Source organism: Malus domestica, chromosome 06 (assembly GCF_042453785.1).
Source record: "Malus domestica chromosome 06, GDT2T_hap1".
In the NCBI taxonomy this organism is placed as follows: domain Eukaryota; kingdom Viridiplantae; phylum Streptophyta; class Magnoliopsida; order Rosales; family Rosaceae; genus Malus; species Malus domestica.
In genome coordinates this window covers 27,595,837-27,617,291 of record NC_091666.1, presented here as the reverse complement: position 1 = coordinate 27,617,291, position 21,455 = coordinate 27,595,837, and the positions used below count along the sequence as shown (strand labels likewise).

At 39.2% G+C, this 21,455-nt stretch overlaps 1 protein-coding gene across 1 annotated transcript; it reads left to right on the top strand.

Annotated features, from left to right (window-relative positions):
* Positions 1-84: 84 nt before the first annotated feature.
* Positions 85-1,212, top strand: LOC114825476 (UDP-glycosyltransferase 72E1-like). The gene has a single exon (XM_029104212.2). The coding sequence runs from the start codon at positions 85-87 to the stop codon at positions 1,210-1,212; it is 1,128 nt and encodes a 375-aa protein (XP_028960045.2).
* Positions 1,213-21,455: the final 20,243 nt, after the last annotated feature.

The window sequence follows — 21,455 nt, the reverse complement described above, 5'->3', positions numbered from 1 at the left end:
ATGTTCTTCTTTCTTTAAATATCAACTTCTGTTTTCTGAAAACCCCATAAGTATTCTGGAGCTAAAGATATCAACCAGCCAAACATGGAGTCCACCCAGAACAAGCCGCATGTGGTAGTCTTAGCAAGCCCAGGGATGGGCCACGTCACCCCACTCCTCGAGCTAGCCAAACGACTTGTCGTTGACCACGGCTTCCATGTCACCTTCCTTTCCATCACCACCGACGCACCACCCGCCCAGCTCCAGCTCCTTAGCAACCCCTCTATCCCTTCCGACCTCCATGTCGTCAGCCTCCCCAACGTCGACGTGTCCCAACAAGCCAACAATGTCTCAGTTCGCATCGTTCTCATGATCCAAGAAACCCTAAAGTCTCTGACATTTGTCCTGAAAAACTTACAATCTCCCATCAAAATTTTCGTCTTCGATCCTTTCTGCACTATAGCACATGATGTCGCTGCCGACCTCTCCATCCTCACATACCTTTTCCTGACGTCTTCGGCTTCGTTTCTGGCGTTGGCCATGTTCTTCCCCACGATCAACGCCGTGGTCAACGGCGATCATTCAAAAATAGCCAAGGAGATTCTTGTCCCCGACTGCAAGCCCCTGTTTCTTGACGATCTTATCCCTGGAGTTTTAATGCCTGAATTATTACTTATGTCCAACATATTGCCGATCGTGAATGGCGTTTTGGTAAATACGTGGGAAGAACTCGAGCCGGTGACGCTTCATTCCATTAGAGAAAGCCCTTTCTTTCTTGGTCTGCCAACGCCCCCGGTTTATCCCATTGGGCCGTTGACCAAAGAAAGCGAACTGGTAACATCAACATTGAAATCTTTGAAGTTGATGAAGTGGCTGGACCAGCAGCCGGCCTGTTCAGTTGTGTACGTGACCTTCGGTAGCGAATGGACTTTGTCGGGGAAACAGATGAGTGAACTGGCGTTGGGATTGGAGCTAAGCCAAAAACGATTCGTTTGGGTGGCGCGGCCTCCGAATGAGGCGAGCGTGTCGGGGAACTTTTTTAAGGCCAGTTTCAACGAGGACGATCCGGCGTCGTATTTGCCGAAAGGGTTTTTGGATAGGACGCGAGGGAGAGGGTTGGTGACGTCCTCGTGGGCCCCGCAAGTGGCGGTTCTGAGTCATCAGTTTGTGGCTGGATTTGTGACCACTGCGGGTGGAATTCGGTGTTGGAGAGCGTATTGCATGGGGTGGTGATGATTGCGTGGCCGCTGTACGCTGAGCAAATGATGAATGCGAGGTTTTTGGTGGATGCGGGAGTGGCGGTGTGGCCGGAGGCGGAGGAGGATGATGGGAAGAGAGTGGTGGGGCGTTGCGAGGTGGAGAGGGTGGTGAGGACGATTTTGGATAAGGAGGAAGGAGAAGGGTTGAGGCGGAGGGTAAGGGAGCTTCAAGGCACTGCCATGAAAGCATTGGAAGTAGGTGGGCCATCCAATGGATCGCTCGTCTAGGGAAGGAGTGGCGGGAGTCTTAGCGCTTCGAATAATTTGATGGGTGTAAAAATTTATAAACTTAACAATTGTGACTGGCATGTTAAGTTTTAAATCGTTATTGTTAGATTGATAAAATCGTTCAGGTCTAGCGAAATGTTAATAAATATACAAAACTTACATGTAGAAGTTTGAGATTTCTTGTAATGTTTAATGCATGCATTAGTGTGAAACTTTATGGGATTATCTTTTTCAAAGTTAGGAAATCAAAATTTTAAACCAAATGATGTAGTGGTTCATGATTGAATTATTACTTAAGTGTTGATTAATATGTTTATCTCCTGTTGGTTACACATTACTTGGTTTGCTAAATTGGTTTAAGAATTTGGTCTCCTTAGTATTATCCTTTTTCTCATCACTTTCAAGTGAGGGTGATGCTCACCACCCTATTTATCACAGTTAGATAAGTTTAAATTTCTAGATATATGTAGCGGATAGACACAAATCTTAAAATTTAAACTCATTCAACAGTAATAAGTAGGATGGTGAGCAAAAATGCACCCACACTTTATAAGCCAACAAAAATAAAGTGTACAATTTGTAACACAAATAAATGTTAAACTTTCATTACTCTTCATAACACACTAGAATTAGGATAATACTTGCATTCTTCGCATGGGGGAATGCACATATTCCACAATTCTCCAATAATGAATCTTCACCGTATAAACTTCGTAATCAGAACCGTTTAATTTATTAATCTTCATTTGAAAATCATCTGCTAAAAATTTATTTGAATCGGAGATCATTTATGTTAGATCCCACATCGCCCAGAGGAGTGGATCCTCTATGCCTTATATGTACATATCCACCTCCTTTAGCACGAGGCCTTGTGGGAGCTCACTGGCTTCGGGTTCTGTAGGAACTTCGAAGTTAAGTGAGAATGGGCCAAAGCATTCTCAGGATGGGTGACCCACTGGGAAGTTCTGCTCGTGTGAGTTCCCAGAAACAAAACCGTGAGGGCATGGTCGGGGTCCATAGCGGACAATATCGTGCTATGGCGGAGTCGAGCCAGGGATGTGGTGGAGCCCGGGTAGGGATGTGACAATTTGGTATCAGAGCCAATCACTGGCCGGAAGTGTGCTGACGAGGACGTCAGGCCCCAAAGGGGGGTGGATTGTTAGATCCCACATCGCCCAGGGGAGTGGATCCTCTATGCCTTATATGTACATGCCCACCTCCTTTAGCAAGAGGCCTTTTGGAAGCTCACCAGCTTCGGGTTCCGTAGGAACTCCGAAGTTAAGTGAGAATGGGTCAGAGCATTCCTAGGATGGGTGATCCACTGAGAAGTTCTGCTCGTGTGAGTTTCTAGAAACAAAAACGTAAGGGCATGGTCGAGGCCCAAAACGGACAATCTCGTGCTACGGCGGAGTCGAGCCCAGGATGTAGTGGAGCCTGGTCAGGATGTGACAGTTTAGTCATCCAAATTTATACAACAAATCGATGGTGTGAGTACCAAGTAACATAATTATGATGAACCGTCCAACTATTGACACATTTGGATGACTAAACAATCTCCGATTCTAATAATTCTTTTATAGGAATGATCTACAAATGAAGATGTATAAATTGAACAATGTCGATTATAAAATTTATATAGAAAACTAGATTTTAATCCTTAAATAAGATGAAGTTTAGAAAAAATATCTCATACAAGATTTACAAGATTAAAAATTAATTTTAATCCCTAGACTCTATTTAATATTAGGATATGCATTCAATGTCTTTTTTTATTTATTTATAGTTTTATGGTGTCCACGAATTACATTATATGAAAAGTACTGTAAATTTTATCCCCCTATTATGATCTTCAATGAGTCCCTAAGGTTATATCCCCCTGTTGCTGGTTTTGTAAGGGAATTTAGACTGGGAAATGTCATTGTTCCTGCTAATGGTGCATTAATTATCTCAATTGTCTATCATTTCACCACGATCCTCGAATCTGGGGACAGGACGCACAACTTTTCAAACCAGAGAGATTGCGGAAGGGGTTGCTAAAGCAACGAACAATAATGTAGGTGCATTTGTGCTGTTTGGATTAGGACCTCGAAGTTGTGTGGGCTTAAACTTGCAATCAATGAAGCAAAGATTGTTCTGCCAATGATTCTACAACGCTACTCCTTCACTCTATCCCCAGGTTATGTTCACTTGCCCATTCAGTATGTGATATTAACGACTATAGTGTAAAAGATAGGACATAGAAGTATTAGTTTGTAAATGTTTCTACAGTCTGTTAGAGTCTATTGTTAGTATTGTTTGGACAGTTAGGATCAGTTATAAGTGAGCTGTCAATCATCCGTGTGGTGATGTAAATGTATAAATACTAAAGGTTGTAATCTTATTAACTCAAGATATGAAAAGATAATTTTCTTATCATGTGACACTGACAGTTCGTCCACAACACGAGTTCAGGTAATGCTTCACCCACTTTGGACTGCAAAGGGGAATGTGGCGCATAAATCTAGCAAAATTTGTATCATCTGATCAGCTACCCATCGTATGTATTAGTCAATTATCATGTCAACTTTTTGAAGGTTTTATTCTGCTTTACTTTTGGCAGCACTTTTGGATAATCTGTCACAAATTTTTGTTTTTTTCTTTTGGTTTTGTTATAAAGAATCCATCAAGAAAATGCAAACGTACCCGACGGTCCCGACCGATGATTAGGAATTGTTTATGTGGAATATGGAAAGTGTTGGATTTTTCCGGCCAATAGCGGATTTTTTAGTGGGCAAAAGAAGTAGAATAAAAAGAATCTTTCTACTTCTCGATGTAAAATGAAAGCTTGTGTGCCCTCTGCAGTACCGATTACATTATTAGTAATATATATGGTTTCCTTGAAGCATAAATCAATAGCCTTATTTTTTCTAGAGAAACTTGAATTACAACAAGAAACCGAAAGGATAATGGCTTTACATGACTAAATATCAAGTTTGAACAACCGATTACTCAGGCACTAGTTATAGCAGGAGCTCAGCCTTGAAGGAAAGCTCGGAACCACTTAACGGAGAGCTTGGGGTAGCACGTGTAGTTATTGAAATCAACAAAGTAAATACCAACTCGATTAAACCCCATGCCCCATTCAATGTCGTCGAATAACAAAGTAAATACCAACTCGATTGAACCCCATGCCCCATTCAGTGTCGTCGAATAGAGCCCAACAAAAGTACCCTTTGACATTCACCCTATTCCTGCAATAATTTTTGTTAAGAATGAGGCATTATATTTGTTTTAGTGTCAAATAAAAATATATATCATCACTTACTGAATTGCCTTATTGATTCGATACAAGTGACGAGTAACAAAGGAAATTCGATATGGATCCTCTAGAAGTACTTCAAGTGGAGAGCCATTGTCCTTGTGGTCAGCAAGTCCTACAAAGAAAAGGTGTAGAAGATATAATGCCATCCTTTTTTATTTGGAAACTTTAACGAAAAACTTCCGGTACTGTTCATTTTAACGAAAAACCACATTTTTATACTAAAAAGTCAATCATGGTACTATTCACTTACCCTTTATTTTGTCCTTATTGTTCAAATTCAAAGTTTTCAAGCTCTTTTCATTAGTTTTCCTTTTTTATTTTTGTTATGCATATTTTGATTAACAGTATATATACAAGGATTAACTGAAGCATAAGAAATCGAACCATTTTCAGAAATGTAGACTTTTGGATTTTGATATTTATCCTTTACGTACTCCAACAGCTTCTGAAGCCCTTCCGGCCAATGATTACCGGTTTGCACCATAAGGAAAAAATTAACCACACATTTTCCTCAAACAAAGCCGACAACACCAATGTTTCATTTCTTACCAAGAGCATAGAATTTTAAAAAGTTTCTTACCACACCAAGAATTTCTTCATCTTTGATAACTGCAACAATAGGAAAACGATCAACACGACGGAATATCAAAACTATGCTTGATGTTTGATTTTTCTTTTGTCCTTATGGTTCTAGAGAGCAAGATATCTTACCTATTGTTTCGGTCCATGTATCGAAGGAGTAACGCAACACCTCACCTGGAGGAGGAGCCTTATGTTTGGCATATGTTGATGTATAATAATTGATTCCAACCAAACCTAAACTCCCATTGAGCAGAACTTTCTCTTTCTGCTGAAAAAGTGGGAAGCCTCTCCTTCACCCTCTCTGATGTAAATTTAAACTAACCTAAATAATAGATTAATCTAAACCAAATTAAACTCGCAAGCGCACGAATCAATTGTAGAAATAAATGCAAATACGAGGTCGATCCCACATAGATTGCTTTTAATGCCAATTCAACCAGTTGATTACGTGAAACTTAACTTAACTAGTGAACGAATGATTGATTAATTGATTATGAAGAATAATTAAAACTTCAACTTGAAATTAGACTAAGAATATGAATAACACAAACACGCAACAAATGAAAGTTTAAAAGAAATTAATGTGATGAAAGCCTAAGGTCATGAATCCACCAATAACAATCATATTCTCTTTTCTTTGAGCCGATTACTATCCATTTACCATGCCAATGTTTAAGGTTGTTTTTGCTAAAGTATGAATTAATCCTTGGTCAGGCATCAACTCGTGTGTCTATACGTGAAAAGTATATCCTATTGGTTAGGCATACAGTTAAACACATAAAACCCCATTAAGCACTGAAGAATTATGTCAACCAAGTAGGACTAGTTTGATATTGGTCATCCTCACTAGTTAGTCCACTCTTATTAATCTTAGTTCCAATAAACCTAATTGATATTGGTTATCCTCTCAGATTTATCTAAATATCTAGAACCAAGTTCACAATGATGGCCAGTCACGTGAACATTATAAACTAGAATAGATTAAGCACAAAGATTAAGAACTAAACATGGCATGTAATCAGATAATAATCAACAAGATACTTCGGAAATAATCATGTCATGGCTTCATCATAAACTTTAGAAAAATAGTTTAGTTACACATAATCATAATAAAAATCACAAAAGAAATCATGGAAAAAGATAAAACCCGGAAAAGAATGGTAAGAACATGCTAAACGGCCCTCCTTCACTTTGGACGAATTCCCTTGTGTGTATCTCGTTCCCCCATCAAGATAGCCTTTTGTACTCTATTTTTTCTAATAAAATCCTAAAAAGTCTGATAAAAACTATCGTAAATGAAAACAAACTCCTAAGTAATTAATGAAACAAACTAGGAAAGAGTCCTTCTTGACTTGGGAAACACGGCATCTGTCTTGCACGCCAGATTTGGAGTCGATTTATCTTCTGAAAAATTCTGTAAAAATATGGGAAACTTAGCTTGATCTCTTATCTTTTCAAGCATATGTCGCACGCCACTATGAAAAATCTGGAAAGCCTTCAAATCATCATTCTCCCACAGCTGCGCAGTTCTGACGGGAAAGTTACTTCTGCAGGATTGATTTGTAAAACTGGAATGTTTGACTCCATGAAAAATTACGAAATTTGGACACAATGATCTTCCACCTCTTAGCTTCCTTCTCCAATTATCCTTGCATCAAAACTCCTCCGGAAAGTCGAATTATCATAAAAAAACGTCCTGCATGCGCAGATTGGCTGAAACAGAGAAAAGGAAAGTAATAAGGCTCTTTTAAGACCAATTCCTTAACAAAACTTAGAGAGAATTAACCTGAAAATGTGATAAATAATGCACCTATCAAATACCCCCAAACTAAACTTTTGCTAGTCCTCAAGCAAAACAAAATAAAAGACAAGGAAAACAATAGACCTTCCATAAATTAGCCTCAAAGCAATCCAGAGATGGTCACCAAACTTAAGAGAATTAAACATTTTTCAAAATCAAATTGACCAAACCTTACACAACACTCTCAAGCATAAGGAGTGACATAACCAATATCAATATAAGTTACTTAGCCTGAATAGGTATATGCAAACCAAAGCTTCCACTTCAAATCCTCTACCATGAATATCACTCACAAAGGAATCACACATTAAAGGGCAAAGTGTTTCACTCAAATCATGATATGCAAAATAAAACCCCATAAGCTTGCTCTTCATATCGTCTCTCCACTAATGTAAATCAATGCAACACCGAGGATCAAAGGTCTTTACAAGGGTTATAACATTAGGCTAGGGTAAGAGCTATCAAAGAATGGATAGGGAAAAACTAACACTTAAGAAATACCAAGATATCCTTATCATGTATTTTTGGTCGGTCCTCTTTGAAACTTAGATCTTCTATTATTGGTGTCCAGGACTCATGATGTAAGAATGGAACAATTTCAAACTCTTCTTTTCTAATTTCTTTTTTTTTTCTTCTCTTTTTTTTTCGGAAATAAAAATAATACTATACATGGTACCTCGGTACACGCCATATCTTTGATGTAAAACCCAACCTTTTCTTCATTGACGTCCCCTTGGTATTCCTTAAGCTATAGGGAATGGCTAATATAGGCTAAATGGGTAGGGATGAATGGGGGTGATGAAAGAAAATGCTCAAGTGTTTGGCTTCAAAAGGGTAACTAGGGATAATATAACATAAAAGGTTGGTTAGAAAGGCTCAAATGATCCAAAAATGGCCTAAATCATCTCCCTAATGTTGCATGACTTCGGATTTCGCCTCAAGAGATATTGAAGCAAGTTCTAGTGAATGTTAATGCAATCATGAAACTTACAAGAAAGAATATGCAAGAGGCTCAAAATCTTACAAGGGTTCAATAAGTTTTCAGCAAGTTCTAGGAGAATATCATACTGACATTGGTTATTGGTATAAAATAAACTTGATAATTGTAAGAATTAGATTAACCATATCAAGCAATTGAATTTTCACATAAAAAGAAAAAATTCAAATAAGTTTGTGACCTAGAAGAAAGCAAATTATTATCATTGACTTATGGAATGTCTAACAAAACGACTCAAGAAAAATAAAATCTTTTTTTTTTTTTGAATTTTTGGCACTTTTTATTTTTTATATATTTTTTTATAACATTAAGACTTGAATAGAACAACAAAACATAGAACAAATAAACAGAGGAAACGAACATATGCCAACAGAGGTTGCAAACAGCACGGTGCAAATATGATAATACCACAGGCAATTTCGACCTTCAGATAGGAAAATCCGATTTTCAAAGTCTTTATATGGTTGGAAAGAGAACAAAAAATTGCAGAACACTGCGCGGACAAAAGGTTCAAATTCCTTCCCAATTAAAACAGTTTTAAGCAAACATTGACAGCATGAACATAGAATGAAAACAGAACACAGAAACATAGATCGAAATCCTCCCCCAAACTGAAAACAAACATGGTCCTCAATGTTTAAAACAAAGAAAACAGAACAAATACACAATTAAAGGTAAGGTATGAAAACTTCCCGGGATTTTTCTATAGGAATATGCATGAGCAATGATGAACGTGAGACGACATGCCTGGTAACGTACTCCCCAAACTTGAAGTGTTGCAAACCACCATTCCTGAAAGCAGGAAAGGAATTAAAACTGACGCCAACAAAAAATAAACGAAAATGAAAAACTACAAAGCAAAGGAAAGGTTTAGAAAGCTTGGGCTGCCTCCCAAGAAGTGCTTCTTTATAGTCATGAGCTAGACTATGTCGGATGTCTAAGGAGTGACAGATGACGGGGCCTCAAAATAGGCAACTTCTTTGATTTTTGGTAAAGTAAAATCCAAGTAATGCTTGAGACGATGCCCTTTAACCTTGAACAACTCTCCATTTTGCAAATTCTTGATTTCAATGGCACCATGAGGCATAACATGCATGACTTCGAAGGGACCAGTCCACTTAGAACAGTTTGCCTGGAAAAAGAAGAGGTTTGGAGTAGTAGAGCAAGACCCTCTGACCAGGTACAAACTCCTTTCGAATAATAGCTTTGTCATGAAACTTTTTGGTGCGTTCCTTGTAGATTTTTGCATTTTCGTAGGCCTCGTTTCGCCATTCTTCAAGCTCATTCAACTGAAGTTTTCTCTTTTCGCTTGCAGCATGGTAATCAAAATTCAACCTCTTGATAGCCCAATAAGCTTTATGCTCCAATTCAACGGGAAGATGACAAGCCTTGCCATACACCAAACGAAAAAGAGACATCCCAATAGGCGTTTAATATGCTGTCCTATATGCCCACAATGCATCATTGAGCTTGAAAGACTAGTCTTTGTGTGATGCATTTACCGTTGTCTCTAAAATCTTCTTGATCTCTCGATTGGAAATCTCAACTTGCCCACTCGTTTGTGGATGATACGGAGTAGCAACACGATGATGAATGTTGTATTTCACCATGAGGGCAGCAAATGCTTTGTTGATAAAATGTGAACCACCATCACTAATAATTACTCTTGGTGTGCCAAACCTGGGGAAGATGGTACCCTGCAAAAAACACAACACTACTTTATGATCATTAGTTGGTGAGGCAATTGCTTTTACCTACTTGGATACGTAGTCTACAGCGACAATGATGTATTGGTTGTTGGAAGAAGAGGGAAAGGGACCCATAAAATTGATTCCCTATACATCAAAGAGCTCCACAACCAATAAACTCTGTTGCAGCATCTCGTTTCTTTTTTATATGTTGCCTAACCGTTGACACCGATCACAAGTAGAACAAAACAAATATGCATCCTTGAAGAGTGTAGGCCAGAAAAATCCACTTTGTAGAACCTTGGCAGCAGTCTTACTCAGTCTAAAGTGTCCTCCACATGCATAACTATAGCAAAATTTCATAATGCTTTCTTGTTCAATAACGGGCACACATCGTCTTATCACTTGATCTGAGCAATATTTGTAGAGATATGGATCATCCCAGAAATAAAACTTCACTGTAAAGAGAAACTTCTTTCTTTGTTGAGTGCTCACATCAGGGGGTAGGACTCCACGAACAAGGTAATTGGCGATGTTGGCATACCAAGGGACAACGTCATTAATGGCAAAAAGTTGTTCATCCGCGAAACTTTCGTTTAAAGGCAGAACATCCTCCTCTTCATCTTGGACATGTGGAAGGCGGGATAAGTGATATGCTACTACATTTTCAGCTCATTTCTTGTCTCGAATGTCCAAATCAAATTCTTGTAGGAGCAGCACCCACCGGATAAGTCGAGGTTTTGCATCTTTTTTCGCCAATAGGTACTTAAGTGCTCCATGATCAGTGTACACAATCACTTTTGAGCCAATGAGATACGATTGAAACTTCTCCAAGGCAAAGACTACAGCGAGCATCTCTTTCTCTGTGGCGGTGTAGTTCACTTGTGCCTCATTCAAAGTTCTACTTGCGTAGTAGATGACATGAGGAAGCTACTCCTTTCTTTGTCCTAAAAGAGCACCCATTGCATAATCACTAGCATCACACATTAGTTCAAAAGGCAAGCTCCAATTCGGAGCTATGATAATCGGTGCAGAAGTGAGGAGTTGTTTTAAAAAATTAAAAGCATGTAAACAATCAGTATTAAAAAGAAATGGAGTATCTTTGGCAAGAAGATTGCACAACGGATGACTAATCTTGGAAAAGTCTTTGATGAAGCGTCGATAAAATCTGGCATGTCCAAGGAAATACCTTACTCCCTTTATAGATGTAAGGGGAGGTAATTTAGCTATCAAATCGATCTTTGCCTTTTCAACTTCAATTCCCTTGCTCGATATTAAGTGCCCTAATACAATTCCCTGTTTAACCATAAATTGACATTTCTCCCAATTCAAAACAAGGTTAGTTTCCTTACATCTTTCCAACACTAATTTCAAATTTTCCAAACAATGATCAAAAGAAGAACCATAAACAGAGAAATCATCCATAAAGACTTCAATAATTCTTTCAACCATATCTGAAAAAATACTTATCATGCATCGTTGGAATGTGGCTGGAGCATTGCATCGCATATGTCTATATGCAAAGGTTCCATAGGAGCATATGAAAGTTGTCTTTTCTTGGTCCTCCGGAGCAATTGCAATTTGATTATAACCTGAGTAACCATCAAGAAAACAATAATGTGAGTGACCTGCTAACCTTTCAAGCATTTGATCAATGAAAGGTGAAGGAAAGTGATCTTTGTAAGTGGAAGAGTTCAATTTGCGATAGTCAGTGCACACTCTCCACCCAATTGTCTACCTTGTTGGCACCAATTCATTGTCTTTATTCTTGACCATGGTGATTCCAGCTTTCTTTGGAATCACTTGAATCAGACTAACCCACTTGCTATCCGAAATCGGGTAGATCACACAAACGTCTAAAAGCTTCAAAATTTCTTTACGCACAACCTCCTTCATGTTGGGATTTAATCTTCGCTGTGCTTCTATGGTTGGCTTGGAATTCTCCTCCAAAAATATTCGATGCATACACATGGTTGGGCCTATGCCTTTGATATCTGCAATAGTCCATCCCAGAACCGTTTTATACTCTTTTAGCACATGTAACAACTGCTCTTCTTCATAATTACTTAGGTCTGCTGCAATGATCACTGGAAGCGTCTTAGATTCGCCAAGAAAAGCATACTTTAAGTGCTCAGGCAACAACTTAAGTTCCAATGCAGGAGCTTGCTCAATGGATGGTAATATATGAGGTAATATTGATCCTAGAGGTTCTTATGCTTGCTGCCATTTTGGTGTATGAATGGGGGACGAGTTTAGAGCTGCAATTATGTCCATGGCTTCCTCTCCTTCCATATTTAACTCTGGATATTCAATACATGTCTTCAACAAATCTGCTGAGATATTCTCCAAGAAGTTGGCATTGACAATAGGAGCAATAAGCTCGATGTTGTTGCACTCTTCTATGTCGGCTGGTAACTTAAGTGCTTCAAACATCTTGAATTCTATGGATTCTCTTTGAACTTGCAGCTTGAGTGTGCCTTCTTTGACATCAATTAAAGCTCCAGCAGTTGCAAGGAAATGACGACCAAGTAAAATAAGAATGTTTTGGTCTTCCTTCATGTCAAGCACAAGAAAATCTGCTGGCAAGATGAATTGATCTACTTTGATCAAAACGTCTTCAACAAGGCCCTTAGGATAAGTCACCGATCGGTCAGCCAATTGCAAAGAGACGGATGTTCTTTGTAGCTCTCCAATACCTAGCTGCTCATAAATAGAAAACGGTATGAAATTAACACTGGAACCAAGGTCTACGAAAGCTTTATTAAATTTAAAATCACCAATAACACATGGGATAGTGAAACTCCCCGATCTTGTAATTTTGGAGGCATCTTCGTGATTAAAACCTCGCTGCAACAATTTGTAAGCTCAATCTTCTCATGGTCTGTGAATTTTCTCTTATTTGTGCAGATACCCTTCAAAAATTTTGCGTACGAGGGAATTTGTGCTATAGCATCGAGTAATGGAATGTGATTTGAACCTTTTTAAATTGCTCCAATATATCTAACATATACTTGTCCTTTCTCTGCCTCTGAAATCTCTGCGGGAAAGGCATAGAAGGATCATAATTCTTCAACTTTGGAGCAGGAGTAAGAGCAGAGAGTGATGAAGAAGGTAGTGGAACTGCTTCGTGGGCATTCTCTTCTTGATCTTTTGGTTCTGCGACTTCTTCCCTTCTATCATAAGGTTTACCACTCTTCAATGTTCTAATGGCATTAACTTGCTCTTTGCCTCGTGGATTAGCTTCGGGTTAACTTGGAAAATGCCCTGGTTCTCTTTCACTCATTGCCGCAGCAATTTGACCGACTTGTGCTTCCAATTTACTGATGGCTTGACTAGTTACTTGATGCCCTTGCTGGAATGCTTGCTGGAGAGCTTGCTGCCCTTGTTGGAGAGCTTGCAAAACTTGAGAAGTTGTTTGTTGATATTGCGTATTAGCTTCAACCATTTGAGTGAAAGCTTCTTCCCAAGACGGTTTCTTGGTTTCTATAGGTGCTGCTCCTTGTTGCCATGGCTTAGATCCTCGGTGAAAATTATTCTTCCAAGCTAAATTAGGATGATCTCTCCACCCTGGATTATAAGTATTTGAGAAGGGATTGTTTCGTTGATGGTTAAACACATTGACTTGATTAGCCGCTTCAACTTCTGGACAAGTACCACTTTGAGGACAAAGATGAGTAGGATGAGTATGATCAGCACAAATCCCACATGATTCTGCATTCTTCGAAAACATATTCACCACAACATCTAATTTCCTTGATTATGCAGCCACCTCGTTAGATGAACTTACTTCATATACAGAATTCCGAGTTAACTCTCTATTATCCCATTGAGATGAATTTGCAACCACATTCTCAATGATAGTAGTAGCTTGCTCCGGTTCTTTACCCAATATATTTCCATCAGCTGCAGCATCCAAGCTATGTCAACATTCATCACTCAAGTATTGGTAGAAGTATAAAATTAGTTACCATGGTAAGAACTGATGGTGTGGACAACTAATTACAAAGCTTTAAATCTTTGCCATGCTTGAAAAAGTGGTTCTCCCTTGTTCTGCCTAAAGTGAAATATGTGATCCATCAACCTCTGAGTTCTAGATTGAGTGTAAAATTATGAATGAACTTACTAGAAAGTTGAGTCCAAGAGGTAATTGATCTCGCTGGCAAAGTCTTGAACCAAGTTCTAGCATCACCCGTGAGAGAAAAAGGGAAAAGCTTTAGGCGAATGAACTCATCGGAGACGCCTTTAATATTCTGTGTCCCATAAATATCCAGAAAGTTATCGACATGTTCACTAGCATCTTGATTCTCATCACCAGAAAACTTGGGCAACATGTTAATAACATAATCTTTGATCTCATAAGAAGAAGTAGCATCAAGTTCAGGATAAACTATGCATGATTGTCTAAAGGAAAACTGTGGCATAGAGAAATCTTGAATGGTTCGAGGTGCACCGTCGTTATTGTCATTCACAGCCATCTCTTCTTGTTCTTGCTCCTCCTTTGCCTTCTCTTCTATTCGTTCTCTTTGTTCCTTGCGAATTTGCCTGAGTTTTCGTTCAATCTCTGGTTTGAATTCTACAAGCTGCCCTTCTGAGGAACGAGTATCGATCATTCACCTACAAAGTACCAAAGGATGATTTCAGTAATATTCTTGCAGAGGTATCGCAGAGAATCTGATGATGGGTAATGGTAGAAGCAAAATTCCAACTGGAAGACTAAAAGACTCGGGGTTGAATAGGAAAACTAAAAGCCAAAAGAAGAAGATATCTACTGGACAATGACAGTTGAACACTAATAGTCAAACAAGGAAAAGTCGAATTGGCAATTAAAGATTTATGCAATCAGCGATTTTTTTTTATATTTTATATAAAAACAAAAACACGATAAAAACAGAGTAAAAAAATAAATAAAAAAAATAAAGTTAAAATAAATCAATTAAGTAAAGTGTAATCAACAAGCCGAGTTGGGATTAAGGGGCAATCCCCGGCAACGGTGCCAAAACCTTGATGTAAATTTAAACTAACCTAAATAATAGATTAATCTAAACCAAATTAAACTCGCAAGCGCACGAATCAATTGTAGAAATAAACGCAAATATGAGGTCGATCCCACATAGATTGCTTTTAATGCCAATTCAACCAGTTGATTACATGAAACTTAACTTAACTAGGGAACTAATTGATTATGAAGAATAATTAAAACTTCAACTTGAAATTAGACTAAGAATATGAATAACACAAACACGCAACAAATGAAAGTTTAAAAGAAATTAATGTGATGAAAGCCTAAGGTCATGAATCCACCAATAACAATCATATTCCCTTTTCTTCGAGCCGATTACTATCCAATTACCATGCCAATGTTTAAGGTTGTTCTTGCTAAAGTATGAATTAATCCTTGGTCAGGCATTAACTCGTGTGTCTATACGTGAAAAGTATATCCTATTGGTTAGGCATACAGTTAAACACATAAAAACCCATTAAGCACTGAAGAATTATGTCAACCAAGTAAGACTAGTGTGATATTGGTCATCCTCACTAGTTAGTCTACTCTTCTTAATCTTAGTTCCAATAAACCTAACTGATATTGGTTATCCTCTCAGATTTATCTAAATATCTAGAACCAAGTTCACAATGATGGCCAGTCACACGAACATTAGAAACTAGAATAGATTAAGCACAAAGATTAAGAACTAAACATGGCATGTAATCAGATAATAATCAACAAGATACTTCGGAAATAATCATGTCATGGCTTCATCATAAACCTTAGAAAAATAGTTTAGTTACACATATTCATAATAAAAATCACAAAAGAAATCATGGAAAAAGATAAAACTTGGAAAAGAACGGTAAGAACACTCTAAACGGCCCTCCTTCACTTTGGACGAATTCCCTTGTGTGTATCTCGTTCCCCCATCAAGATGGCCTTTTGTACTCTATTTTTTTCTAATAAAATCCTAAAAAGTCTGATAAAAAATATCCTAAAGGAAAACAAACTCCTAAGTAATTAATGAAACAAACTAGGAAAGAGTCCTTCTTGACTTGGGAAACACGGCATCTGTCTTGCACGCCAGATTTGGAGTCGATTCATCTTCTGAAAAATTCTGTAAAAATATGGGAAACGTAGCTTGATCTCTTATCTTTTCAAGCATATGTCACACGCCACTAAGAAAAATCAGGAAAGCCTTCAAATCATCATTCTCCCACAGCTGTGCTGTTCTGACGGGAAAGTTACTTCTGCGGGATTGATTTGGAAAACTGGAACGTTTGACTCCATGAAAAATTACGAAATTTGGATATAATGATCGTCCACCTCTTAGCTTCCTTCTCCAATTGGCCTTACATTAAAACTCCTTCGGAAAGTCAAATTATCATAAAAAACGTTCTGCATGCGCAGATTGGCTGAAACAGAGAAAAGGAAAGTAATAAGGCTCTTTTAAGACAATTCCTTAACAAAACTTAGGGAGAATTAACTTGAAAATGTGATAAATAATGCACCTATCACTCTCTCTCATACTTTGTGGATAATCTCCAAATACTAATGGTCCCATAAACCTAATGCACAAAAAGTAGCATTACTAAGGAAAGAGCTCATCATAAAATGATCAAAACATGCAAGTTATCATGATCATCAATGCACTACTACAAAAGGGCCTTATAGTATCAGTGGATGGTGTCGGTTTAATATAATGTAGTGGTGTATATGACAGTTGCGACACTATATGAACGTCACGTCGGATTTACTGTCGCTTATAAGCGTCATAAAATGTCTACGTCGTTTTTAAACCGACGTAAAAATTTAATGTCGCTTATAATCGACATATATTTTAATAATTTTAAATACTGGTGTCGCTTTAAACAAAACAGTGTCGCTTTTAAGCGACATAAAGCATAGGTGTCGCTTATAACCGACACTAAATATTTTTTTTAAATTTTTTAAAGTCTGCGTCGATTATGAGCGACATAGATTTTAATTTTTTATATATTTTGAAACCTGGTGTCGGTTGTAAGCGACAACTTGATGGTCTTTATAAACTTCCCCCTCTCGGTGTTTTCTTCTTCCTCTCTTGCATTTTTCTTATTTGTTCTTCCAATTTACAAACCCTCATGTGTTCTCTCTCTTGCGCCTTTCTTATTTGTTCTTCCAACTTCATTTGTTCCTTCTTCACAACAGTAAGTTTTTCTTGCTTCTAATATTTTTATTTTCTCCTCTTATGTTTAATTTTTATGTACAATTTATTTTTGTAGGGAATTTATTCGAGCTGGTTGAGTACATAAAGAGTTGATCGACGACGGAATTCTTCCAGAATTCAGGTTTCTATCACTAAATTCTTTAATTTTTAAATTGTATAATACACAAGTTTATTAATTTAAAAATTCTAATTTAAGTACTTAGATAAATTTCTACTATTTTTCTTAAATTAATAAATATTTAGTTGAATTAATTAATTTTGTCACTTGAATTGTTATGAGAAAATGGAAATGAATAATATTTATAAGCATTTATGTTCAACTAACATAAGAATATATTATGTTAAATTAATTTGTTTTGCACTTTAATTGTTATTTTAATTTATTTTTGTTGTTGTTTGTACCATACTTGACCATCCCGAAACTACTGAGTACCGGTCAACGTTATACCGTCAAGGACCTAGAAGAGTTTCCCTCCAACCAGGAGGCCAATCACAGCACGACACGTGTCGACATCAGAAGCCAATCATAGCGCGACACGTGTTAACATCAGAAGCCAATCACAACATGACACGTGTCAATGTTAGAATGAAACTAGAAACTCTCTTCTATAAATAGAGATCATTCTCTCACAATATTTCCTAAAGTCATTTGTACTAAATCATTCACTAGTACTCACTGAAGGACAGCTTGAACCTATATACTTGTGTAAACCCTTCATAATTAATGAGAACTCCTCTACTCTGTGGATGTAGCCAATCTGGGTGAACCACGTACATCTTGTGTTTGCTTCCCTGTCCCTATCCATTTACATACTTATCCACACTAGTGACCGGAGCAATCTAGCGAAGGTTACAAACTTAACACTTTCTGTTGTACCAAAGTCCTCATTGATTTTGTGCATCAACATTTGGCGCCGTCTGTGGGAACGACACTTATTCCCACTCTTTTCAGCTTTGTCAAACTGGTTTCCACCATTCGTACACTCTCTTTTGACCAGGCATCCCTCTTCAACATGGGGAGCGAAGGAAGCCACATCACACAGAATGACATCCTTCTTGCACCTAGTGCGAAACAACGAAAGAAGGAAGGAAAGAGGGTTGTTCTTCAAGCTAAAGTCGATGAGTTAGAAGCTCAGAACAACAAGATAGCAATGAAGAATGAGGTCCTCCAGGAGCAGTATGAGAAGCTATTTGAGACGTTCCACGAAACTAGGCGTACTCAAACACGCGAGCTCGTTGCCTCTGTGGACATCAACCATCATCTGGGTGCCCTTCAACATGGAGGGTCACCTTCCTTCGACATGGGTATCCCTAATGAAGAGCGAGCTAATCATCAAAACATTGATCAACATGAGACATCTCTCAACCCAGCTGTTTCGATCCGAAGCAGGAGAAGTGGAGGAAGACACCTCCTTGCAGAAGGGTTGGAAGGATCGAAAGTCGTTTATCGTGACTGCCGAGACTTCCTAAAGCAACGTTGAGAGAATCCCCTCCACATATGCTCGAAGATCAATGACCCAAGGGTTTCTGAAAGACTCGGTCCCCTCCCACGACCCAGGCTAGCTGCCAATCTAGAAAAGGAATGACAGGTCCCATAGGAACATGAAGGTACAGAGAACTCTGAGGTATTCCGACAGACTTGCCCTAAAAGTCAGTATGGCGAGTCCAAGGAAAAATCACACGCCTTTGCTTAAACTTTCATACTTCCAAGAGGCGATGGAGACTTACGAAAGAAAATCCCAGTGGTACATGACTCCACTCAGGACCCCCTTGTTCTACAGCTCATTGAGGAAGTAAACAAGTTGAAGGTCGAACGTCAGGCCGAGATACCTGACTGGAACCAACCCAGGCCTGGCCCTCTCACAAGGAGGATCCTCGACACCCCCCTTCAAGCAAAGACAAAACAAAAGCTTGGTTTACAACTCTATCTTGGAAGGGAGGACCCAATTAAACACCTTAACCTCTTTGAGTCCACCATGGAATATCGGATGCACACCAACGAAGAGCAATGTCTTCTCTTCCCCTCCACCCTCTCTGGTGGAGCTCTAAACTGGTATTGCCGTCTTCCACCTGAGACAGTAGACTCATTTGAGGAACTGAGGAAACTGTTTGTCTCTCAACACATCTTCCAGACTGATCGCTTGCATTATGCAGATGACTTGTACACTATTCGCCAGAAGCCGGACGAGTCACTACAAGAGTATGCCGGTCGTTTCAGCCATGAGTATTCTCGCTGCGCTAAAGCAGATGACAAGACCGCCCTCAAGGCTTTCACGGCAGGCCTACGTGATTGTTTCTTCAAGTACATGATCAATGCCAACACTTGGAAGACTTACTCTGAGGTGATGGCACAGGTTTACAACCATGCCTTCACCGAGGCAAGGACATATCAAGGGAAACCCCCCACAACCACCCCTTATCAGCAAGTAGGGAGTGGAAACCAGATCCAACCAAATGAGAAGACCTCGACCTTCCAAACGGCAGCAGTGCATCCCCTTACCTTACTTAATACTTTGCCAAGTCAACAGACATATCAATCTCAGGGTAAAAGGAAAGATTTCAATCCTCACCAATCTCATTTTAGTAAAAGGAGTAAGGGACACTACTGCGATAACTAAGGGTATCGTCATGATAATCCCCGACCCTAGGCAGTCAACAAAGTGGGTCAAACACGTGTCAGGACAGCCCCTACCTCGAGGTATAAGGTATACACACCTTTGAATGCCACATGCGTGGCCATTTACCTTAGTATAGCACACCTGATACTGAAGCCAAAGCCGAGGCACCTAGATTACAAGCCCACGAAGAACACGGGCACGTTTTGCTGCTACCACGAGCATAACGGCCATGACGGCGAGAAGTGTATCACCCTTCATGATCAATTCCTCATTCATCCTCCAAGGGGTAACAGTAACCAACGCCAGGTGGATGTGATATATTCCATAAGTGATGGCACACCCATATCTAAATCTTTCAACAGGGCCATGAAAAATAGTGAACGAGCTTTAAGGTCTGGCCACCAAGTGTTTCACGTGGAAGACATAAGGGGAGGTAAGTATCAAAAGCCTAACTGGGATCCAATATGTTTCTACCCTGAGGAAGAAAGAGGTATCATCTACCCTCACAATGACCCACTGATTGTGGAAGCTCACATAGCCAACTTTAAAGTACAACGAAACCTGGTCGACACGAGGGCTTCGGTTAATATCATGTTTGCTAAAGCTTTCAGGGCATTTAATGTAGCTGAACACTTGCTCGATCGCTCGATTTCCCTTCTGATAAGCTTCTCCGGTGATATCGTGCAACCTTTGGGGAACATACACTTACCTTTCACCATTGGTACAGGCCCTTACATAGCTACCATTACCACTAACTTCCTGGTGGTTGATTGCCCAACGGCATACAATGTCATCTTCGGATGCACAGTCATTAATGATCTTAAGGCCATGGTATCCACATATATGTTGTTGATGAAATTTCCAACCCCCTATGGCAATTGTTACATCAGAGGAGATCAACTTAGTGCACGATCATGTTACAACACTTCGGTCAAGCAACAGCACCTGCCTATGCCCAAGGAAACCCTTTCTATACATGACCAAGTCATAAAGACCAGCCAGACGAAGCCAACTTGGATCTTCACGGTGGCAACAGTCAACCTGACGATCCTCGAGATGACTCTTTCACCCAGCAAGCACAACCCACTGAAGAGTTGGAGAAGGTCTCTATCTCAAAAGATTATTCAGAACGCATGGTGAAGATTGGCACCACCTTGTCACCACCAATTCGGTTGACATTGATCTCTTTTTTATAAGAGAACACTGAGGTCTTCGCCTGGTCATATGAGGACATGCCAGGCATCTCTCCTGATATCATTTGTCATCGCTTAAGTATTGACCCCAAGACCAAGCCAGTGAGACAGAAGAGAATATCTTATGACACTGAACGGGACAAGGCAATGAAGGGAGAAGTTGAAAAACTCAAAGGCATAGGCTTCATCCACGAAGTCAATTATCCAACGTGGGTAGCAAATGTTGTCCTTGTTAAGAAGAATCCGACCAAGGAAAGTCTCATACTCCAAAAGGTCTTGTGGAGAATGTGTGTCGATTACACCGACCTAAACAAAGGATGCCCGAATGATAGCTTTCCTCTTCCTCTCATAGACAGACTTATAGACTCTACGGTAGGGTGTGAACTCTTGAGCTTCATGGATGCTTACTTAGGATACAACCAAATCCTCATGAACCCTCCAGACCAAGAACACACAACCTTCACTACTGATAGGGGACTATATTGCTATAAAGTCATGCCCTTCGGCCTAAAGAATGCATGAGCGACTTATCAGAGACTGGTCAATTCAATGTTCGCCGAACAAATTGGGAAGAGCATAGAAGTTTACGTTAATGATATGCTAGTCAAGAGCAAAC